The 25,716-nt window shown below is 37.5% G+C and overlaps 1 protein-coding gene across 3 annotated transcripts in view; it reads left to right on the plus strand.

Moving 5' to 3' along the window:
- ARHGAP32 (Rho GTPase activating protein 32) overlaps positions 1-25,716 on the plus strand; it is a 450,472-nt gene that overhangs the window by 150,766 nt on the left and 273,990 nt on the right. For all 3 annotated transcript variants that reach the window (XM_077112455.1, XM_077112453.1, XM_077112454.1), the window contains exon 2: positions 1,297-1,405. In XM_077112455.1, the coding sequence (XP_076968570.1) occupies positions 1,301-1,405 (105 nt within the window). In that variant the 5' untranslated portion in view covers positions 1,297-1,300. The remainder of the gene's footprint in view (positions 1-1,296; positions 1,406-25,716) is intronic.

Here is a 25,716-nt window from a genome sequence, read left to right on the forward strand (position 1 = left end):
AAAGCAAAAAGAAAAAGAAATGTTATCACAGCCATTTTAAAGTCTTGTTTAATTCTTAATCTGATAATTCTAAAATCTGAATTAAATGTGAGTCTGTTTTTACTATTTTCTCCCCAATTTTTATTTGTTTGTTCTTAGCATACCTCATAATTTTTGTTAGATACCAGATAAGGTGGAATAGATTTCTGAGGCTCTGGATAATGTTATTTTCCTCCAAAAGAGGGTTAATTTTTCTTCTGGCAGTTCTGATCCTGTCAAGGCTAAGTTTTAGCCTTTGATAAGCTTGTATATTTCTGTTTTATCCTCACTCCTAAGGCCTACTTTTTCTAGAGTCTCATTTGAGAGCCCAGTATTTCTTTCCTGGCAGAGCAACTTGTCTCCTTAGCACTACTAGACTATTGAAATGTCTCTATTTAACTCTTTAGGTGCCCTGCAGCTGTGGATGGTTTTCTTGACTTCTTGTCCTAAATGTCTATGGCTAGATATCAGTTAATGACTCAAGGGGAATTTCTATGCATATTCTTTGACTCTTTCTCTGTAGTTATTTTTTGTTTGTGTGTGTGGGGGGGATTTTTTTTTCCCTTGAAGTCCTATCTGCTTCAGTAACCCTAACCTCCAACCTCAGCCTCCTCTGCCCACTTTAATTACACTATTGTGCTTTGCTTTCATCACTTTCATCACTGTAACTTAGAAAATCTCTTATATATAAAGCATGAGTAAATGTGTAATCCAGATTGTGTGCTTTTCTTCTCTCAAAGATTGTAGTCCTGGAAGTTCTACTTGGTTTGGTTGTTATTCTGTGTTTTCGAACAAGTGTTTTTATGTGTTTTGTCCAGTTTTTCCAGTTCTTCCCGCCAAGGGGGTAGTTTGATACAGTCTATTCCATGCATTGGAATCAGAAGTCTCATAGCTCTTTCTCATTCTGTAATTTTACTGATGCTTATCAGTACAGTTCTACAAGTATTGGTGCTGAGTAAAAAATTGCTACTGCATATGTTGTGAAGGTTCAAATTTGATTGAACACATAAAAATATTTCTTATATAATAGTTTTCCATGTGCCAGAAAGTTGAACTATTTTTAACTCTTGTTCTATTTCTTGGAATAATAACATTTATTTGGTAGAGCATGAAGGATTCTTGAAACCCAGAGGAGAAATGAAGGATTGATACTAGCAACTTATGCTCTTTTGATTGAACTTAAAATACAACATAATTTTTCTGTTTTTTAAATTGTGGTTATTGGAAAACTTTTGTAGAAATGGAAATTCTTACGATCTCCTATGTTTTGGTCTCTAGGAAGATGAAGTCTTCAGTACATTCTGAAGAGGATGACTTTGTTCCAGAACTACACAGAAATGTCCACCCCCGCGAGCGGCCTGATTGGGAAGAAACGCTTAGTGCAATGGTAAGTAAATTTTATATGCATACATTACTTACATAGGAAAAGAAACTGAAGAAGCAATACTCAGAGAAGATTCTTTGTTGCTTTGTTCATTGGAAAATACTTATTGAGCAAATTCTGTATTCTAGATACTGTTCTGGATTTTGTGGATAGATCCCTGAACAAAATATAGGATTTTCTGCCTTTGAGGAACTAATCTTTTAAAGGGGAGGGGAATAAGCAAATAATTAAATATATATATATCAAGTGGCAGTAATTACAATTGTAGAAATTAATGCAGAATATGAGATAGAGTGTACGTGGGGTATGAAATATTAGTTGCTGGTTATATAGATGGCCACAGATGTCTTCTGTGAGAGGGTAACATTTGAACAGAGACCTGAAGGAGTGAATAGTATCTTTATCTAGGAACAGACATTCTGGTCACTGGAAGGACAAGTGCAAAGGCATGAGATTGAAAAGAAAGTTGGAAGAAACACAAGTGGATGCTATGGTTGATTTTTTTTTTTTAATAATAAATGCCATTTTTTTGTATGTTTCCAAAGATCACAGTGTTTTCAAATTAACTAGGATATAAAATTCAGACTGAATTGATGTTTCTGCGTATTTCCCATGTGAAGCAAAAAATTTTCAGAAATTGTTTTCCTAAAACAATTGGTAGATCTTACTTTTTCTGTTTTCCCAGTAAAGGCCTCCTACTCTGTCCCGGATTTCTTCCTGCTTGGTGCTGGGATACAGGAACCATGCTATTCTGCTGGTATAGAATGCCTGAAGGCTGTCCTACCTGGCTTCCTTGGGTCAGCCCCACTTTCCCCATACCAACCAAGGTCTTCATGCCTACGATCCAGGAGATAGTTCCTTTTCCCAGCCAAAAGTGGCCATAGAGAAACTGATTTAGCCAAAAGTGACATCAGATGGGCAAGGGTCAATAGGAGATATGGTCAGACATGAAGTTTAGGGTGGGTGAACTGATCATGTAGTTTCTTGTAGTCCATTGATAAGAACTTTGGTTTTTTATGCTGATTGAGATCGGAAGTCATTAGAATTGTTGGCTAAGAAATAACATGACCTTGGTTAAAATTTTAAAATCTGACTCTGGTTGCTTTGACTAGGCTAAAGAGGGAGACAAAGACGAAGTAAGGAGATGATTTATAATAGATGAACGGTGATGGGTGGCTCAAACCATGATGATAGCTTGACCAGAATGGTAGCAAATGTGGTGAGAAGCAATTCAGTCTAGTATATAATTTTACAAATACAATCAATAGTTTTGCTGATGAGGAGGCGGGGCCAAGATGGCGGCTTAGTAAGGTACGCACGTCTTAGTTCCTCCTCCAGAGCAACTACTAGGTGAACAGAAACAGTGCAGAACAGCTCCCGGGGCCACGGCAGGGAATGGACACAGCGTACCCCAGTCTGGACTGGCTAGACTGATTGCGAGACTCTGCTGCGGTGAGATCCCCGAGCGGCACGCGCTTTCCCGAGCCGCGGCAGCTGGCGGCTGGAGCTCCTCCCTCCCTCCTTCCTGGACCAGCTACGAGTCTTGGATCAGAGGGCTACCCAAGCCGCAGTGGCTGGCAACCGGCGCCCCTCCCCCGCGGGCGGCTTCCTGGTCCGGTGGCGAGTTCCCCAGGCCGCAGTGGCTGGCGACCGGTGCCCCTCCCCCACAGGCGGCTTCCTGGTCCGGTGGCGAGTTTCCCGGGCCGCGGCGGCCGGCGACCGGCACCCCTCCAGGGAGAGGAGGGAATTTCTGACAGTGGCAGGGACTGGGTCCAACCAAGCACCAATAGGGTCATTAATAAAGGAGCCACAGGGTCCCCTCAAGCCGCGGCGGCTGGCGCCCCCACCACGCGTGGCCCCCCGGACCAACTGAGAGAATTGGATCGAAAATCCCCAGACCGCGGAGAACGGTGACTGGGGGGATCCCTTCCAAACACGTGAGACAAACATGTGCCACAAGCGCCACCTACTGGGCAGGATAAGAAAAACAGAACCCAGAGATTTCGCAGAAAAATCTTCCAACCTGTTGGGTCCAACACCCAGGGAAATCTGACTAAATGCCCATATGCCAACAGAAGATAACAGTCCACGCTCAGAAGATTGAAAATATGGCCCAGTCAAAGGAACAAACCAATAGTTCAAATGAGATACAGGAGCTGAGACAACTAATGCTGAATATACGAACAGAAATGGAAAACCTCTTCAAAAACGAAATCGATAAATTGAGGGAGGACATGAAGAAGACATGGGCTGAACAAAAAGAAGAAATAGAAAAACTGTAAAAACGAATCACAGAACTTATTATGGAAGTGAAGGATAAAGTAGAAAAGATGGAAAAAACAATGGATACCTACAATGATAGATTTAAAGAGACAGAAGATAGAATTAGTGATTTGGAGGATGGAACATCTGAATTCCAAAAAGAAACAGAAACTATAGGGAAAAGAATGGAAAAATTTGAACAGGGTATCAGGGAACTCAAGGACAATATGAAGCACACAAATATACGTATTGTGGGTGTCCCAGAAGGAGAAGAGAAGGGAAAAGGAGGAGAAAAACTAATGGAAGAAATTATTACTGAAAATTTCCCAACTCTTATGAAAGACCTAAAATTACAGATCCAAGAAGTGCAGCACACTCCAAAGACATGAGACCCAAATAGGCGTTCTCCAAGACACTTACTAGTTAGAATGTCAGAGGTCAAAGAGAAAGAGAGGATCTTGAAAGCAGCAAGAGAAAAACAATCCATCACATACAAGGGAAACCCAATAAGACTATGTGTAGATTTCTCAGCAGAAACCATGGAAGCTAGAAGACAGTGGGTTGATATATTTAAATTACTAAAAGAGAAAAACTGCCAACCAAGACTCCTATATCCAGCAAAATTGTCCTTCAAAACTGAGGGAGAAATTAAAACATTCTCAGACAAAAAGTCACTGAGAGAATTTGTGACCAAGAGACCAGCTCTGCAAGAAATACTAAAGGGAGCACTAGAGTCAGATACGAAAAGACAGAAGAGAGAGGTATGGAGAAAAGTGTAGAAAGAAGGAAAGTCAGATATGATATATATAATACAAAAGGCAAAATGTTAGAGGAAAATATTATCCAAACAGTAATAACACTAAATGTTAATGGACTGAATTCCCCAATCAAAAGACATAGAGTGGCAGAATGGATTAAAAAAAAGGATCCTTCTATATGCTGTCTACAGGAAACACATCTTAGACCCAAAGATAAACATAGGTTGAAAGTGAAAGGTTGGGAAAAGATATTTCATGCAAATAACAACCAGAAAAGAGCAGGAGTAGCTATACTAATATCCAACAAATTAGACTTCAAATGTAAAACAGTTAAAAGAGACAAAGAAGGACACTATATACTAATAAAAGAAACAATTAAACAAGAAGACTTAACAATCATAAATATTTACACACCGAACCAGAATGCCCCAAAATACGTGAGGAATACACTGCAAACACTGAAAAGGGAAATAGACTCATATACCATAATAGTTGGAGACTTCAATTCACCACTCTCATCAATGGACAGAACATCTAGACAGAGGATCAATAAAGAAATAGAGAATCTGAATATTACTATAAATGAGCTAGAATTAGCAGACATTTATAGGACATTACATCCCACAACAGCAGGATACACCTTTTTCTCTAGTGCTCATGGATCATTCTCAAAGAAAGACCATATGCTGGGTCACAAAGCAAGTCTTAACAAATTTAAAAAGATTGAAATCATACACAACACTTTCTCGGATCATAAAGGAATGAAGTTGGAAATCAATAATAGGCCGAGTCCCAGAAAATTCACAAATACATGGAGGCTCAACAACACACTCTTAAACAACGAGTGGGTCAAAGAAGAAATTGCAAGAGAAATTAGCAAATACCTCGAGGCGAATGAAAATGAAAACACAACATATCAAAACTTATGGGACGCAGCAAAGGCAGTGCTAAGAGGGAAATTTATTGCCCTAAATGCCTATATCAGAAAAGAAGAAAAGGCAAAAATAGTTTTGCTGATGAATGGGATGCAGTGTGACATAAAGAGACAGAGAAGGATGACTTCAAGTCTTTTGACCTAAACAACATGTAGAATGGAGTTTATATTTACTGGATGTTTTAGTCTGCCAAAGCTACCAGAACGCAAGATACCAGAGATAAATAAATTGGCTTTTAATAAAAGGGGATTTTATTGAGTTAAAAACTTATAGTTCTTCGGAGAAAAGGCAGCTAACTCATCTGAGGTTCTCTCTTACGTGGGAAGGCACAGGACAATGTCTACTGGCTTTCCCTCCAGCTTCTGGGTTCCGACAGCTTTCTCCCCAGGTGATTCCTTTCTGCATCTCCAAACATCTGGGCTGAATTGCCAGTGCTGAAATGAGGTATGCTGAGCTACTTGGGCTGTGCTGTGTGGAGCTCTCCTCTGACCTCTCTCTTTTTTAAGCCTCCATTTAATTAAATTAAACACACTTATTGCAGAAGGCACTCCCCTTAGCGACTGCAGATGTATTCAGCCATAGGTGAATTTCATGTGCTAATAATTCAAGTCCACAGTAACGAAACTAGGGTGCTATCAGCTGGCCAAGCTGACACCTGAACCTAACTATCACATGCCCCCCCCCCAACTTGGCAACTATTAAACCATACTTAAAGGCAAAAATTCTCTTGACTCTGGGCCCATGAAACTCAAAGCAAGTTATCTGCTGCCAGTATACAAAGAAGGGACAGTCATAGGATACATGTTTTCATTTCCATAGGGAAAAATTGAAAGATACATAGGGGCCAGGAGACCCAAACAGTTCTGAGAACCTGCAGGGCAGACTCCATTGGATTTCAAAGTCTGAGAATCATTTATCCTCGGAGCTTTAGAAGGCAGTAGTCCCACCCTTTCTAAGGGCCTATGCAGCAGCCTTGTTCTCTCCATTCACTGGGATGGCTGCAATCTTGGGGAATATTGGAGAAACCAATTTTTTCCTTGTTTCCACTTCCTCCAAGTTTTAGGGAAACACCTGAAGATCTCTGCCATCTCTGGGGGACATGCTCAATACCTCCAGAACAGTGGGGTGGCATCCAGGCTCCCCCCCCAATCCCTGGTTTATGTACTTCACCCTCTCCAAAGCCTGGGGTGGCACAACTCTTCCTAAACAAAGAAGTGGAAGGCCTGCCCTCTGCTCCTGGGACAAATTCACCCTCTTCACATACATGGGTGAGTCCACTCTCCTAGCCTGAGGTTTCTTGGCTTCAGACCCTAGCTTCCAAGGTCCTCTGCAAACTCCAATTTGTCCTTTTTCTGTCCCCCTTTGTCCAGACTGGCAGTGGTTCCGTTTACACCAAAGGTTTCTTCAGAGCACTCCAGGCCTTCTTCATCAAGTTCCTCACAGTTCCTCCAAAATCTTCTCCTTATCTATCACCAAAAAACCTATTCCAGCATGTCTGGTATTTGTGAACTGCAGCAGCAGCACTCCACTTCTCTGGTACCAACTTGTTTCAGTTTGTAAGCTGCCAGAACATGGTATGCCAGGACTGAAAAGGCTTTTACAAAAGGAGAATTTAATAAAGTTGCAAATTTACAATTCTAAGGCTCTGCTCTATGAATCTCCATATACTAATTATTTTATATAAGGTATATAATGTAGTATTTGTCCTTTTGTGTCTGTCTTATTTCATCTTATTTCATTCAAATGTTGTGCTCACGGTTCATCTGTGTTGTCACATGTATCAGAACTTCATTCCTATTTGTGGTTAAATCATACTCTATTTACATACCAGATTTTGTGTTGATGGATAGTTGGGTTGCTTCCATCTTTTGGAAATTATAAATAGTGCTTCTGTGACCTTTGGTGTTCAAGTATTTATTTGAAACCCTGCTTTAACTTGTTTTGTGTATATATACGTAGAAGTAGGATTGCTGGGAATTTATATGGTAATTCTCTCTTTAACTTTTTGAATAACTGTCAAACTGTTTTCTACAGAAGTTTCACCATTTTACATTCCCACCAGCAATGAGTGAGTGTTCCTGTTTCTCCACATCCTGTCCAACATTTGTAATTTTCCATTTTTTTAATAGTAGCTATTCTAATGGATATAAAATAGTATTTCATTGTCCTTTTGATTTGTATTTCTCTATTGGCTTGTGCTGTTGAGCATCTTTTCATATCCTTATTGACGTTTGTATGTATTCTTTTCTGTTTTGGTAGAGAGTTATTAATTTTTTATAATAATTATCAAAGACCTTGTATTTTAATTTTTTTTATTGAGCAATCTTCACACCTATACATTCTATACATGGTGTACACTCAGTGGCTCATAATATAATCATTTAGTTGTGTATTCATCCCATGATCTTTTTTCTGGAACATTTGCATTGCTCCAGAAAAAGAAATAAAAAGGAAAAGATAAATGCATACGTACCATACACATTACCCCTCCCTCTTGTTGACCACTAGCGTTTCCATCTATCCAATTTACTTTACTCTTTGCCCCCCCTGTAATTTATTTATTTTTATCCATACTTTTCGCTCATCTGTCCATATCCTGGGTAAAAGGAGCATCAGACACAAGGTTTTCACAATCATACAGTCACACTGTAAATGTTATATTTTTATACATTCATCTTCAAAAACCAAAGCTATAGGAATACAGCTCAACAGTTTCAGGTACTTCCCTCCAGGCACTCTAATACACCATAAACTAAAAAGCGATATCTATATAATGCATAAGAAATGCCTCCAGAATAACCTCTCGACTGTTTGAAATCTCTCAGCCACTGACAATTTATTTCGTCTCATTTTTCTCTTCCTCCTTTAGGTCAAGAAAGCTTTCTCAATCTCTTGGTGCTGGGTCCCAAGCTTATCCTGGATTTCTGTCCCACATTGCCAGGGATTATTTTACCCCTGGGAGTCATGTCCTTTGTAGGAGGGAGGGAAGTGAGTTCACCTGCTGAGTTGGCTTTGCAAGAGAGCCCACACCTGAGCAACAAAAGAGAGTCTCTGGGGGTGACTCTTCGGCCTAATTTTAAGTAGGCTTAGCCTATCCTGTTCAGGGATAAGTTTCATAAAGGTGAACCCCAAGATTGAGGGCTCAGCCTATTGATTTGGTTGTTCCCACAGTTTGTGAGAATATCAGAAATTCTCCAAAAGGGGATGTTGAATATTTCCTCCTTTCTCCCCATTCCCCCACGGGAAGTTTGCAAATACTTCTTTATTCATTGTTCCAATCACTGTGGGTTTTATTGGTGCATCACACTAACTTGGACAAACCAAAAAATCTCATGCCCTAGTCAAGAGTCCATGTACTTATGGTGTTTAACTAAACTGACCATAAAAGTTAAATCAGGAAATGCACTACTCAAAATAAAAATTTTGTACCAAATAAACATCTCTCCATTTAGTCTCACACAGAAGTTCAGGTTTTAAAATTATGGACAATATCCTCCTTTACCCAGTCTTCTGATATATCTTAAGTCTTATCCAGCTCAGCCTCATTCATCTCTCTCTACTCAGTTTCTGATCACTTTTTCAACTTTTTAAACAGTTCCTGTATGGGGTGCTGTTGACTGTCATAGCTTCATAGCTTTAAACTCTGAGTCTCAGATGTCACATAAATACCTGACGTTTCTGGGAAAGTCTCTGTTATATACAAACAGCTCAGTACCTCAGAATTTCGAATTAACAATTACATCTCCTGAATATATGTGACTGCTGTAAGAGCTTACAGTCTAGGACCCTTTACTATAAACCCCAACCTGATAACCATGCTCTCGACTTTAGTTCACTGAATTTTTATATTATAGTTAGTCTGTATGATTGAGACATGATAATATCTGTCATTTTGTTCCTGACGTTTCCTTCAACATACAGTTCCTAAGGTTTATTCACCTAGTTTCATACCTCAAATCTTCATTCTATCTTGCAGCTGCTCAGCAGTCCATGATATGTATATACCATTACTCATCATTGTATCCTTAGGCCACCTCCATTCATTGTGGATTGGGAATACTGCCACCAGAAGCACCAGTCTGTAGATGTTCATTCGTGTCCCCACACTCAGTTCCTCCAGGTATATACTGAACAAATGGGGTTTCAGGATCAGATGGCAAACCCACCCCTAGCCTGGAACCACCACACTTCACTCCTAGGGGCTGCACCTCCTGACAGTGAATAGGTACATCTTTTTCTCCACATTTTCTCTAGCACTTTTTTCTCTCTGTTCATTCTTGAACAGTTTTATTCACACATTGTAAATCTAGCCTAATTGTATAGACATGCATTTTCCACCATACTCTATCTGAAAACATTTCTTTTTCTTCCACAAAGGATCCATACCCCTTTCCTCGTCCTCCTGCCTGTTAACTTTATTTTTGTCATAATACCTCTGTTATGTTCAGTGGAAGCATATTACACATTTACTGTTGACTACAGACCATAGCTTACATTGATTATACTACAGCTTTTTTAGTCATTCATCCATTGATGGACCTTTGGGCTATTTCTGTCTCTTGGCAATTGTAAGTAACAGTGCTATAAACATTGTGTGCAAATGTCTGTTTGTGTCCTTGCCCTCAGGTAGGTCCTCTGAATATATACCTAGTAATGGGATTGCTGGATCATATGGCAGTTCTAAACTTGGCTTCCTAAAGACCCGCCAAACTGTATTCCATAGCTGTTGTACCATTTTACATTGATGCCAGCTCTGGATAAGTGTGCCTCTTTCTTCACGTCCTCTCCAGCGCTTGTTGTTTTCTGTTTTTTTGATAATGGCCATTCTAGTGAGTGTCAGATGATATCTCATTGTGGTTTTTATTTGCATTTCCCTAATAGCCAGTGAAGCTGAATATCTTTTCATGTGCCATTTAGCCATTTGTGTTTCCTCTTCTGAGAAGTATCTTCAGGTATTTTGCCCATTTTTTAATTGTGTTGTTTCTCTTTTTTTTTGTTTAGTTGAAGAATCTCTTTATATATTCTGGATACTAAACCCTTATCTGATTAGTGATTTCCAAATATCGTCTCCCATTGCATAGGCTGCCTTTTTACTTTCCTACACATTTCTTAGATGTACAAAACAGTTTAATTTTCAAGAGTTCCCATTCATCTATTTCTTTCTTCAGTGCTTGTGCTTTGAGTGTAGGAAATCTAGTAAACTGCATCCTATTACAAGTTTTATAAAATATTTCTTTACATTTTCTTCTAAAAGTTTTATGGTCTTAGCTCTAACATTTAGGTCTTTGATCCATTTGAGTTAATTTTTGTATTAGGGTATGGATTCTCTTTCATTCTTTTGCATATGGCTATCCAGTTCTCCAAGTACCATTTATTGAAGAGGCTGCCCTGTTCCAGGTGAATTGGCTTCTCAAACATCAATTGTCCATAGATGAGAGTTTCTATATCTGAATATTCTATACAGTTCCATTGGTCAGTATATATAGCTTTATGCCAGTACCATGCTGTTTTGACCACTGTAGCTTCGTAAGATGCTTTAAAATCAGGTAGTGTGAGACCTCCCATGTCATTTTTGTTTCTGAAGTTATTCTTAGCTATTAGGGAAACCTTGCTTTTGCAAAACCAATTTGGTTATTGATTTTTATATTTCTGCAAAGCAAGTTTTTAGGATTTTAATTGGTATTGCATTGAATCTATAAATCAATTTGGGTAGAATTGACATCTTTCAGACCATGAACACAGTGTGCCTTTCCATTTATTTAGGCCTTCCATGATTTCTTTTAGGAATTTCTTGTAGTTTTCTGTGTGTATGTCTTTTTTTTCTCTAGTTCTTCCAAGTGAACCGTTAATTCCTAGATGTTTGCTCTTCTTTTTTAATGTAGGCATTTAAGGCAATAAATTTCTCTCTTAGCACTGCCTTTGCTGCATCTCATAAGTTTTGATATGTTGTGTTTTCATTTTCATTTGCCTCAAAATATTTACTGCTTTCTCTTGTAATTTCTTCCTTGACCTACTGGTTATTTAAGAGTGTGTTGTTTAGCTTCCATGTATTTTCCATATATATTCCATATAACAGGCCCCCTGCCTGTTATTGATTTCCAATTTCATTCCTTTGTGATCCTAGAAAGTGTTTTGTATGATTTCAATCTTTTAAAATTTGCCCTGTGATTCTGCATATGGGCTATGCTTGAGAATGATCCATCAACACTTGAGAAAAATGTATACCCTGCTTTGGTGTGGTGTAATGTTATGTAAATCTCTGTTAAGTTAGTTCATTTATTGTATTATTCAAATTCTCTGCTTTTTTATTGATCCTCTGTCTAGATGTTCTATCCATTAATGAGTGTGGTGAATTAAGGTCTTCACCTATTAAGGTGGTAGTATCTTTTTCTCCCTTTAGTATTGTCAGTTTTTGCCTTATATATTTTAGAGCACTCTGGCTCAGTGCATAAATATTTATGATTGTGATGTATTCTTGTTGAACTGTTCCTTTTATTAATACCTCCTGTCTTTTGTTGTCTCTTTTAAATATTTTGCATTTGAAGTCTAATTTGTCAGATATTAGTATTGCTACTCCTGCTCTTTTCTGATTGTTGTTTGCATGAAATATGTTTTTCCAACCTTTCACTTTCAATCTGTTTTTGTCCTTAGGTCTAAAATGAGTTTCCTGTAGACAGCGTATAGATGAGTTCTGTTTTTTAATCCATTCTGCCAGTCTGTGTCATTTGATTGGGGAGTTTAATCCATTAACATTAGGTATTAGTACTGTAAAGGCAGTACTTCTACCATTTTTCCTTTTGGATTTTATATGTCATGTCTAATTTTTTTTCTCATTTTACCTTCACTGATAGTCTTTATTTCTACACTTTTCTCCAGACACCTTTCTCCTGCCTTTTCCAGTCTGCCTGTTTTACTCTGTTTAGTATTTCTTGCAGGGCTGATCTCTTGGTCAAGAATTCTCCCAGTGATTGTTTTAGTCTCTCCCTCATTTTTGAAGGACAGTTTTGCTGGATATAGAATTCTTCATTGGCAGTTTTTCTCTTTTAGAATCCTAATTATATTATACCACTGCCTTCTTGCCTCCATGGTTTCTGCTGAGGATTCCACACATAGTCTTATTGGGCTTCCTTTGTATGATGGGTTGCTTCTCTGTTGCTGCATTCCAAATTCTCTCTTTCTCTTTGACATCTGACAATCTGATTACTAAATGTCTTGGAGTATGTCCATTTGGATTTATTTTGTTCAGAGCATGCTGTACTTCTTGGATCTGTAGTTTCATGTCTTTCATAAGATATTGGAAATTTTCAGCAATTATTTCCTCCATTAGTCTTTCTCCTTCTTTTCCTTTCTCTTCTCCTTCTGGGACACACACAACACACATATTCCTGCACTTCATGTTGTCATTCAGTTTCCTGAGACCCTGGTCATATTTTTCCATTCTTTTCCCTATGTATTTATTTGTGTGTCAGATTTCAGATATCCAATCCTTTAGCTCATTAGTCCTTTCTTCTCCCTCTTCAAATCTATCATTATAGTGTTGCATTGTTTTTCATCTCTTTGTGACTTTCATTCCCATAAGTTCTTTCAAACTTTGGATTTATTCTTTTTGTTCACCCAGTGCCTTCTTTCTAGCCTCCCTTAACTCGTTGATTTGATTTTTCATGAGATTTACTATGTCTGTTTGAACATCTTGAATTAATTGTTTCAACTCCTGTATCTCATTTGAATTTTTGGTTTGTTACTTTGGGCCATTTCTTTGATTTTCCTAGTATGGCTTGTTATTTTTTGCCATTATCTAGACATTTGATTTCCTTAATTGGTTTGACTTGCTGTTTTGTTTTCACTTTGTAAACTGAGATTCTCTTGCTGAATGTTTTTGTTCTGTATCTGTTCTTTGGCATTCAAATCAACTTAATCCAGACCTCTAGCCTAGGTTCTGTTTAACTGATCAGAATTTTTCAGTTCTTGTTTTTCTGTTTCTTGCCCTATCAATATGAAGCATTCCTTTTTTTTTATTTCAGGAGAGTCTCCTCTGATATTACAGAACCCAGTCAGATTTTCCCACACTGGAATGGCCTCCTCTCAGGTGAAAGGAGTCACCTGTTTCAGTTTTCCCTGAGCGTGTGACCCTCAGGTTGACAGATTTTCTAATAAAGCCACTAGACTCTGCTTTTCCTATCCTGCCTGACATGTAGCACTTGTTTGCCCATGGCTTCCCACCAATGTAAAGTAGTGTGTTCTCTTTCATTTTAGCAGGTGAAGTTGTAGGTTGGCATTAATTGCTTCAGTTTTCCAGTCCCTGGTGTCTGAATTCCTTGAGGGAGGTATCCCACTTGATCTGGGCTCCACCTTTCTCTTGGGAAAGGTACAGCCTTTAGGGAATTCACCTGAGTATATTTTTGCTGCTCAATAAGCTTTATTCTGCTCTTTCCTGGGGTAGTGATGGTGTCTGAGAAGGCTTCCAGTTTCTATCTAATGAGCTGTTAAGTAGTGGAAATGAAGAAAAAAATCATTTTCAGAGCAGGACCCCTGCTCCTTAGGCTTGTCAATCCATGAGTTAAGTTGGTAAATGGCTCTGTTTATCTGTAGACTCTGTGTGCCCCCGTTTGTTCAGCATTCAGCCCTTTTCCAGTATTTTGTGCTGTCAACTCAGAAAGTCTCTGGGGTTTTTTTTTCTCTTCTCATCCCTGCCCCCTCTCTGATGGGGTGAAACCTCCTAATACCTTTAGAGCTTATTCCAGGTTTATTTATGCTAGGGGCCTATTTTAAGTAGTCAGCATTTGTTAGTTAAATCCATAATTTGAGCTTTGTTGAGCTAAGCCCTTACTGTTAGTAAGGTCTGCATTGTTTTCCTCTCGGGGCACCAGCCTGCCATGCCTGTGGGGAGGGGCACCAGGCTCTGTGGCTTGGGGTTCTTAACAGTTCTTTGTGGGTTTTCAGCCAGTCCAGTTGTCCAAACTGGACAACTGTGTGTCTAGTCACTGATGTATCCCCAGCAGTTTTTCTGTACTTTTTCTGGCTGTTAATTAGCTACTCTGGCGGGTGAACTAAATTCCACATCACTAAGCTGCCATCTGGCCCCACCTTTCCTGTATATATTCTTTGGAGAAATTCCTATTCAAGTCTTTTGTCCATTTTTAAATTGGGTGGTTTATTTTTCACTTGTTGAGTTGTAGGACTTCTTTATATATTGTAGGTAGTAAACCCTTGGCAGATGTATAATTTGAAACAATTCTCATTCTCTCTTTTGACTTTCTTGATAATGTCCTTTGTAAAAATATTTTTGTTATAAACAATGAACAGACATACTAGCATTCTTGACATATGAGCATTCTTGACATGGTTACAATCAGTGGCTCATAATGTCATCACACAGTTGTGTATTCATCACCATGATCATTTTTTTGAACATTTACGTCTCTCCAGAAAAAGAAAAAAAAATGACAAAACTCATACATTCTATACCCCTTACCACTCCTTTTCTTTGACCAGTAGTATTTCAGTCTACTCAGTTAATTTTAACCTCTGTTGCCCCTATTATTTGTTTATTTTGTATCCATATTTTTTATTCATCTGTCCATACCATAGAAGAAAGGAGCATCAGACACAAGGTTTTCACAATCACACAGTCACATTGTGAAAGCTGTATCATTATACAATCATCTTAAAGAAACGTGGCTACTGGAACACAGCTCTGCAGTTTCAGGTACTTCCCTCTAGCCTTGCTAATACATCTTAAACTAAAAAGGGGTTATCTATATAATGTGTAAGAATAACCTCCAGGATAACCTCCTGACTCTATTTGAGGTCTCTGAGCCACTGATACTTTATTTTGTCTCATTTCTCTCTTCCCCCTTTTGGTTGAGAAGGTTTTCTCAGTCCCTTGATGCTGAGTCCCAGTTCATTCTAAGATTTTTGTCCCACGTTGCCAGGGAGGTTTATACCCATGGGAGTCAGGTCCCACACAGAGAGAGGGAGCACTGAGTTTGTTTGCTGTGTTGGCTGTGGTAGAGAGAGGCCACATCTGAGCAACAAAAGAGGTTCTCTGGGGATGACCCTTAGGCCTGTCTTTTTTTTAACATGGGCAGGCACTGGGAATCGAACCTGGGTCCTCTGGCGTGGCAGGTGAGCATTCTTGCCTGCTGAGCCACTGTGGCCCACCCCTTAGGCCTAATTTTAAGTAGGCTTAGCCTGTCCTTTTTGGGGGATGTTTTGTAGGAAGAAACCCAAGATTGAGGGCTCAGCCTATTGATTTGGTTGTCCCTACTGCTTATGAGAATATCAGGAATTCTCCAAATGCGGAAGTTGAATTTTCCCTCTTTCTCTGCATTCCCCCAAGGGGACTTCACAAATACCTCTTTATTCACTGTTCAAGTGACTCTCGGGTTTATCGGGGCATCACACTAACCTGGACAAACCTACAAAATCTCATGCCCTGTTCAAGGTTGCATGTACTTACGGAATTCAACTAAACTGTCCGTGTAAGTTAAATTAGGAAGTGCAATAGTCAAAATATGAATTTTGTACCAAATAAACATTTCTTACTTTAGTCTCACACAGAATTTGAAGGTTTTAAACATGAATGACCATCTGTTTTCAACACCCTGCAATATTGACGTTCCTTTGTTCTTCCTTATGCAAAAACATTTTTTGACTTTTTACATTTAGTCACTATCATTGTACACTCTAGGCAGTCCTAAATTATATCATCTCTGTCTTTATTGTCTATCTTTTCTTCTTGTATCATATGTGCCCCAGGCCTCCTCCCTCTATCCTTCTCACATTCAGCTTCATTCAGTGTACTTACATTATTGTGCTACAATCAGGTAGTATTGTGCTATCCATTTCTGAATTTTTGCAATCAGTCCTGTTGCACAATTTGAATCCCTTCAGCTCCAATTACCCAATCTCTTCCCTGTTTCTATCTCCTAATAACCCCTGTTCTTAACTGAAATTCTCCAAGTTCACTTATTAATGTTAGTTCTTATCAGTGAGGCCATACAGTATTTGTCCTTTTGTTTCTGGCTAATGTCACTCAGCATAATGTCCTCAAAGTCCATCCATATTGTTACATGCTTCATGACTTTATTCTGTCTTACAGTTGCATAGTATGCCATTGTATATATATACCACAGCTTACTTAGCCACTCATCTGTTAATGGACACTTGGGGTGTTTCCATCTCTTGGCAATCATAAATAATGCTGCTATAAACATTGGTGTGCAAATGTCTGTTTGTGTCCTTGCCCTCATGTCCTCTGAATAGATACCTAGCAATGGTACTGGTGGATCATATGGCAATTCTATACGTAGCTTCCTGAGGAACTGCCAAACTCCCTTCTACAGTGGTTGTACCATTTTACATTCCCACCAACAGTTGATAAGTGTGCCTCTTTCTCCACATCCTCTCTAGCACTTGTCATTTTCTGTTTTATTGATAATGGCCATTCTAGTGGGTGTCAGAAGATATCGCATTGTGATTTTGATTTGCATTTCCCTAATAGCCAGGGGAGTTGAGCATTTTCATGCGCCTTTTACCCATTTGTATTTTCTCTTCTGAGAAGTGTCTATTCATGTCTTTTGCCCATTTTTTAATTGAGTTGTTCAACTCAACAACAAAAAGATGATCTCTTTATATATTCTGGATACTTAAATCTGAGATGTCATTTCCAAATATTGTTCTCCCATTGTGTAGGCTGCCTTTTTACTTTCTTGACAAAGTTTTTTGATACATAAATATGTTTAATTTTGAGGAGATCCCATTTATCTATTTCTTTCTTCAGTGCTCCTGCTTTGGGTGTAAGAACTAGGAAACTGTTTCCTATTACAAGTTTTATAAGATATTTCTCTACATTTTCTTATAAAAGTTTTTTGATCTTAGATCTAATGTTTAGGTGTTTGATCCGTTTTGAGTTAATTTCTATATAGGGTGTGAGATATGGATCTTATTTCATTCTTTTGCATGTAGATATCCAGTTCTCCATGCACTATTTATTGAATAGACTGTTCTGTCCCAAGCGAGTTGGCTTGACTACTTTATCAAAGATCAATTGCCGTAGATGAGAGGGTCTGTATCTGAATACTATGTTTTGATTTCATTGGTCAGATATCTATCTTTATGCCAGTACCATGCTATTTTGACCACTGTATCCTTATAATACACCTTAAAGTCAGGTAGTGTGAGACCACTGAGTTCAGTTTTCTTTCTCAGGGTATTTTTAGTTATTTGGGGCACCCTGCTCTTCCAGTTGAATTTGCTTATTGGTTTTTCTATTTCTGAAAAGTAAGTTGTTGGGATTTTAACTGACTGATTCTCTTATTACTTAATGAATAAAATAAAATAAAGACATTGGTCCTTTTGTATAAGAGTCATGATTATTGGCTATGTTAACGTTTAGATCTATACCCATTAACTTTATCTCTACAGAATTTTTAAAAAGCCTAGTCAAAGTCAGTGTCTCATACCTCTATCAAATCGATAATCCTCGGAGTCTTCAGCATTCTTCTGAAAGGGGGGTAATAATTTATTTTGCCCATTTTTAAATCTCCCACAGGCTCTTCTTACAACTGTTATCTCCGATAAATCTACATTGAATTTATTGAATGAGAAAAAAGGTGACATCTGTTCTTCTGTTGGTGGTCTGTTTATATAAAAATGTAATATGATGTATGTTTAAAAAGATTATTGAGTTCTCTTTTTTTGAGTCCTGCTTCAGTCCATGTTGATTTATCTATACAATTATGGAAATTATCATTTATACCATGTATTTTAGCACCTCATATTCTTATATTGTGCTGTAATAGTTAAGTGTGAAAGCTCCTTGAGGGCAGGTACTGTAGTTCTTTCATTTTCTTTTTAAAATTTTTTATTGTTTAATATAACATATATACAAAGCAAAGAAAGAAAAAAACAATAGTTTTCAAAGCACTCTTCTACAGGTAGTTATAGGGCAGATCCCAGAGTTTGTCGGGCTACCATGGCATTATTCCAGATTTTCCGTTCTAGCTGCTCCAGATGATTGGAGGCTAGTAGGAATACATGCTTTTTTATCATCACCTTTTTTTTTGTAAAAAAAAATATATACAAAAAAGCAATAAACTTCAAAGCAGAGTACAACAATTAGTTGTATAACAGATTTCAGAGTTTGGTATGGGTTACAGTTCCATAGTTTTAGGTTTTTACTCCTAGCTGCTCTAAGATATGGAGATTAAGAAATATCAATATGTGATTCAGCAATCATACTCATTTGTTAAACCCTGCCTTCTATGTATAACTCTACCATCACCTTTGATTTTTTTGAACTTTTAAAATTGAATAATATAACATATATACAAAGAAAAGAAAGAAAAAAAAACAATAGTTTCCAAAGCACTCTTCAACAAGTAGCTGTAGGACAGATCCCTGAGTTTGTCATGGACTACCATACCATCATCTCAGATTTTTCCTTCTAGCTGCTCCAGAATATAGTAGGCTAGAAGGAATAAATAATTTTTTATCATCACAATTGACTTTTTTGGGTCTGGGGACCCATTTGTAGGTTGTAGGTTTTTGGAAAGTTACTCTAGTGCATGGAACCTTTTTAGAATCTTATATATTGCCCTAGGTGTTCTTTATGATTGGTTGGAATGGTTTTGGTTAGGGGTTGGCAAGTTATTGATAGGTAATAGCGTTTAACTGAAGCATGTGTTAGAGTGACTTCCAGAGTAGCCTATCGACTCTATTTCAACTCTCCCAGCCACTGATACCTTATTTGTCACACTTCTTTTCTCCCTTTTGGTCAGGATGCCATTGTTGATCCCACAGTGCCAGGGCCAGACTCGTCCCTGGGAATTGTCTCTCTGCTGCAGGGAGGCTTTTACCCCTGGATGTCATGTCCCATGTAGTGGGGAGGGCAATGATTTTACTTGCAGAGTTGGGCATAGAGAGAGTGAAGTCACATCTGAGCCACAGAGTTTAGTGATCTTAAATATTGAGCGTTTATTGATTTGTATTGTGTAGTCAGCATAGTAGTTGTTTTTACATATGTCAAAAAGGAGGCAGAAATGTCTATGAATGTTTCAAATTTAAGAATTTTATATGTATTACTTTTTCCATTAAAAGAGCAATGAGAAAAACACTAAAACAGTGTTCTCTCCTTTTGTGACTCTTGGTTAGTCTTCATAAATTTATAACCAAATAAATGTATTAAAAATCTTATATAAAGCTGTTGAGTTTTTCTACATTACTAAATGTAAAATATTTATTTGCAAATATTAAACAAGGAAATAATTTAGTATATAAATACTAAGATGTTTCAAAATATAAGATTTAAAAATTCTGAAGTGTGTGTGTGTGGGCGGCATTTGTGCAATACATACATGCAACATAAATACATCACTCAAGATCTTTGCATCATTCATTAGTTTGGAATATTTTGACCAAATTATCTTGATCATTATTATTCTTAGTGTTTCTCCCTTCATTTTACTTTTTGTATTGATCATTTCAGTCCTCAGAATAGGTCCTATTAATGCTTGAATTTTTGTGGTAGAAACAGTTCTTTGCATCAGTCTCCTTTTCTGCCATTGGAATTAGTATGTGTCCAGGATGCAGTGCTAAAGTAGGTCATCTTTTAGCAAATGAAATTATTGATGCAGTAAAATAAGTGATCCTGGTGAAAATGCTTACTTCTGCTTACAACCTGAGTCATAAAATTTAAACAAGATATAAATTTTCCAGATTATTAAAGGTTAAACAATATGATGGTTAAGTTCCTGTGTGTACTTGGCCTGATTATGGTGATTGGTTGTTTGGGCAAACAAGCCCTGGTCTGATTGTTAGTGTGAGGATTTTTTGTGGACTTAAATCATCGATAAGTTCATTGCTTCTATGGCTGATGACATCTAGAAACAACTGAAGAGATTGCCTTCAGCAGTGAGAGAAGTCTCATTCAATCAGTTGAGGACCTTAAAGGGGACTGAAGGTCCCCTTTTCAGCGGTCAGAGGGGAGCAATTCCATCTCTCCTTCAGCCAGCCAGTGCCTACTGGGGTGTTCATCAGAAACCTCCATTGGAGTTCCCAGCTTGCAGCCTGCCCTGCGGAATTTTTTTTTTTTTTTTTAAATTAAAAAAAATTAACTAACACAACATTAGAAATCAATCCATTCTACATATGCAATCAGTAATTCTTAATATCATCACATAGGTGTATGGTCATCATTTCTCAGTACATATGCATCGATTTAGAGAAAGAAATAGCACGACAACAGAAAAAGAAATAAAGTGATAACACAGAGAAAACACAAATAAAAATAAAAAGTACAAAAATATATAAGAGAAAGAAAAAAAACAAAAAAAAATTATAGATCAGATGCAGCTTCATTCAGCGTTCCAACATAATTACATTACAGTTAGGCAGTATTGTGCTGACCATTTTTTTTTTTTTTTTTTTTTTTAGACATCATACCATTCTACATATGCAATCAGTAATTCTTAACATCATCACATAGATGCATGATCATCGTTTCTTAGTACATTTGCATCGGTTTAGAAGAACTAGCAGTATAACAGAAAAAAATATAGAATGTTAATATAGAGAAAAAAAATAAAAGTAATAATAATAAGAACAAAACAAACAAAACAAAACAAAACAAGAACCTATCGCTCGGATGCAGCTTCGTTCAGTATTTTAACATGATTACTTTACAATTAGGTATTATTGTGCTGTCCATTTTTGAGTTTTTGTATCTAGTCCTATTGCACAGTCTGTATTCCATCAGCTCCAATTACCCATTATCTTACCCTGTTTCTAACTCCTGCTGAACTCTGTTACCAATGACATATTCCAAGTTTATTCTCGAGTGTCGATTCACATCATTGGGACCATACAGTATTTGTCTTTTAGTTTTTGGCTAGACTCACTCAGCATAATGTTCTCTAGTTCCATCCATGTTATTACATGCTTCATAAGTTTATCCTGCCTTAAAGCTGCATAATATTCCATCGTATGTATATACCACAGTTTGTTTAGCCACTCGTCTGTTGATGGACATTTTGGCTGTTTCCATCTCTTTGCAATTGTAAATAACGCTGCTATAAACATTGGTGTGAAATTGTCCGTTTGAGTTTTTGCCCTTAATTCCTTTGAGTAGATTCCCAGCAATGGTATTGCTGGGTCGTATGGCAATTCTATATTCAGCTTTTTGAGGAACCGCAAAACTGTTTTCCACAGTGGTTGCACCATTTGGCATTCCCACCAACAGTGGATAAGTGTGCCTCTTTCACCGCATCCTCTCCAGCACTTGTCATTTTCTGTTTTGTTGATAATGGCCATTCTGGTGGGTGTGAGATGATATCTCATTGTGGTTTTGATTTGCATTTCTCTAATGGCCAGGGACATTGAGCATCTCTTCATGTGTCTTTTGGCCATTTGTATTTCCTCCTCTGAGAGGTGTCTATTCAAGTCTTTTTCCCATTTTGTAATTGGGTTGGCTGTCTTTTTGTTGTTGAGTTGAACAATCTCATTATAAATTCTGGATACTAGACCTTTATCTGATATGTCGTTTCCAAATATTGATTCCCATTGTGTAGGCTGTCTTTCTACTTTCTTGATGAAGTTCTTTGATGCACAAAAGTGTTTAATTTTGAGGAGTTCCCATTTATTTATTTCCTTCTTCAGTGCTCTTGCTTTAGGTGTAAGGTCCATAAAACCGCCTCCAATTGTAAGATTCATAAGATATCTCCCTACATTTTCCTCTAACTGTTTTATGGTCTTAGACCTAATGTTTAGATCTTTGATCCATTTTGAGTTAACTTTTGTGTAGGGTGTGAGATATGGGTCTTCTTTCATTCTTTTGCATATGGATATCCAGTTCTCTAGGCACCATTTATTGAAGAGACTGTTCTGTCCCAGGTGAGTTGGCTTGACTGCCTTATCAAAGATCAAATGTCCATAGATGAGAGGGTCTATATCTGAGCACTCTATTCGATTCCATTGGTCGATATATCTATCTTTATGCCAGTACCATGCTGTTTTGACCACTGTGGCTTCATAATATGCCTTAAAGTCAGGCAGTGCAAGACCTCCAGCTTCGTTTTTTTTCCTCAAGATGTTTTTAGCAATTCGGGGCACCCTGCCCTTCCAGATAAATTTGCTTATTGGTTTTTCTATTTCTGAAAAATACGTTGTTGGGATTTTGATTGGTATTGCATTGAATCTGTAAATCAATTTAGGTAGGATTGACATCTTAACTATATTTAGTCTTCCAATCCATGAACATGGTATGCCCTTCCATCTGTTTAGGTCTTCTGTGATTTCTTTTAGCAGTTTTTTGTAGTTTTCTTTATATAGGTTTTTTGTCTCTTTGGTTAAATTTATTCCTAGGTATTTTATTCTTTTAGTTGTGATTGTAAATGGGATTCGTTTCTTGATTTCCGCCTCAGCTTGTTCATTACTAGTGTATAGAAATCTACAGATTTTTGAATGTTGATCTTGTAGCCTGCTACTTTGCTGTACTCATTTATTAGCTCTAGTAGTTTTGTTGTGGATTTTTCCGGGTTTTCGACGTATATTATCATATCATCTGCAAACAGTGATAGTTTTACTTCTTTTTTTTTTTTTTTTTTTTTAAAGGAAAGACAGAGAGAAGGAAGGAAGGATAGAAGGAAGGAAGGAAGGAAGAAAGGGAAACATCTTTAAACATTTTCTTGTTTTATTGTATTTTGTTTTTTTTTTGTTTTTGTTACATGGGCTGGGGCCGGGAATCGAACCGAGGTCCTCCGGCATAGCAGGCAAGCACTTTGCCCGCTGAGCCACCGCGGCCCGCCCAGTTTTACTTCTTCCTTTCCAATTTTGATGCCTTGTATTTCTTTTTCTTGTCTAATTGCTCTGGCTAGAACCTCCAACACAATGTTGAATAATAGTGGTGATAGTGGACATCCTTGTCTTGTTCCTGATCTTAGGGGGAACGTTTTCAATTTTTCCCCATTAAGGATGATATTAGCTGTGGGTTTTTCATATATTCCCTCTATCATTTTAAGGAAGTTCCCTTGTATTCCTATCCTTTGAAGTGTTTTCAACAGGAAAGGATGTTGAATCTTGTCAAATGCCTTCTGTGCATCAATTGAGATGATCATGTGATTTTTCTGCTTTGATTTGTTGATATGGTGTATTACATTAATTGATATTCTTATGTTGAACCATCCTTGCATACCTGGGATGAATCCTACTTGGTCATGATGAATAATTCTTTTAATGTGTTGTTGGATATGATTTGCTAGAATTTTATTGAGGATTTTTGCATCTATATTCATTAGAGAGATCGGCCTGTAGTTTTCTTTTCTTGTAATATCTTTGCCTGGTTTTGGTATGAGGGTAATGTTGGTGTCATAGAATGAATTAGGTAGTTTTCCCTCCACTTCGATTTTTTTGAAGAGTTTGAGGAGAGTTGGTACTAATTCTTTCTGGAATGTTTGATAGAATTCACATGTGAAGCCGTCTGGTCCTGGACTTTTCTTTTTAGGAAGCTTTTGAATGACTGCTTCAATTTCTTTACTTGTGATTGGTTTGTTGAGGTCATCTATGTCTTCTTGAGTCAAAGTTGGTTGTTCATGTCTTTCCAGGAACCCGTCCATTTCCTCTAAATTGTTGTATTTCTTAGCGTAAAGTTGTTCATAGTATCCTGTTATTACCTCCTTTATTTCTGTGAGGTCAGTAGTTATGTCTCCTCTTCCATTTCTGATCTTATTTATTTGCATCCTCTCTCTTCTTCTTTTTGTCAATCTTGCTAAGGGCCCATCAATCTTATTGATTTTCTCATAGAACCAACTTCTGGCCTTAATGATTTTCTCTATTGTTTTCATGTTTTCAATTTCATTTATTTGTGCTCTAATCTTTGTTATTTCTTTCCTTTTGCTTGCTTTGGGGTTAGCTTGCTGTTCTTTCTCCAGTTCTTCCAAATGGATAGTTAATTCCTGAATTTTTGCCTTTTCTTCTTTTCTGATATAGGCATTTAGAGCAATAAATTTCCCTCTTAGCACTGCCTTTGCTGCGTCCCATAAGTTTTGATATGTTGTGTTTTCATTTTCATTCGCCTTGAGGTATTTGCTAATTTCTCTAGCAATTTCTTCTTTGACCCAGTCGTTGTTTAGGAGTGTGTTGTTGAGCCTCCACGTATTTGTGAATTTTCTGGCACTCTGCCTATTATTGATTTCCAACATCATTCCTTTATGGTCCGAGAAAGTGTTGTGTAAGATTTCAATCTTTTTAAATTTGTTAAGACTTGCTTTGTGACCCAGCATACGGTCTATCTTTGAGAATGATCCATGAGCACTTGAGAAAAAGGTGTATCCTACTGTTGTGGGATGTAATGTCCTATAAATGTCTATTAAGTCTAGTTCATTTATAGTATTATTCAGATTCTCTATTTCTTTGTTGATCCTCTTTCTAGATGTTCTGTCCATTGATGAGAGTGGTGAGTTGAAGTCTCCACCTATTATGGTATATGAGTCTATTTCCCTTTTCAGTGTTTGCAGTATATTCCTCACGTATTTTGGGGCATTCTGATTCGGTGCGTAAATATTTATGATTGTTATGTCTTCTTGTTTAATTGTTCCTTTTATTAGTATATAGTGTCCTTCTTTGTCTCTTTTAACTGTTTTACATTTGAAGTCTAATTTGTTGGATATTAGTATAGCCACTCCTGCTCTTTTCTGGTTGTTATTTGCATGAAATATCTTTTCCCAACCTTTCACTTTCAACCTATGTTTATCTTTGGGTCTAAGATGTGTTTCCTGTAGACAGCATATAGAAGGATCCTGTTTTTTAATCCATTCTGCCAATCTATGTCTTTTGATTGGGGAATTCAGTCCATTGACATTTAGTGTTATTACTGTTTGGATAATATTTTCCTCTAACATTTTGCCTTTTGTATTATATATATCATATCTGATTTTCCTTCTTTCTACACTCTTTTCCATATCTCTCTCTTCTGTCTTTTCGGTTCTGACTCTAGTGCTCCCTTTAGTATTTCTTGCAGAGCTGGTCTCTTGGTCACAAATTCTTTCAGTGACTTTTTGTCTGAGAATGTTTTAATTTCTCCCTCATTTTTGAAGGATAATTTTGCTGGATATAGGAGTCTTGGTTGGCAGTTTTTCTCTTTTAGTAATTTAAATATATCATCCCACTGTCTTCTAGCTTCCATGGTTTCTGCTGAGAAATCTACACAAAGTCTTATTGGGTTTCCCTTGTATGTAATGGATTGTTTTTCTCTTGCTGCTTTCAAGATCTTCTCTTTCTTTTTGACCTCTGACATTCTAACTAGTAAGTGTCTTGGAGAACGCCTATTTGGGTCTAATCTCTTTGGGGTGCGCTGCACTTCTTG

Source organism: Tamandua tetradactyla, chromosome 8 (assembly GCF_023851605.1).
Source record: "Tamandua tetradactyla isolate mTamTet1 chromosome 8, mTamTet1.pri, whole genome shotgun sequence".
In the NCBI taxonomy this organism is placed as follows: domain Eukaryota; kingdom Metazoa; phylum Chordata; class Mammalia; order Pilosa; family Myrmecophagidae; genus Tamandua; species Tamandua tetradactyla.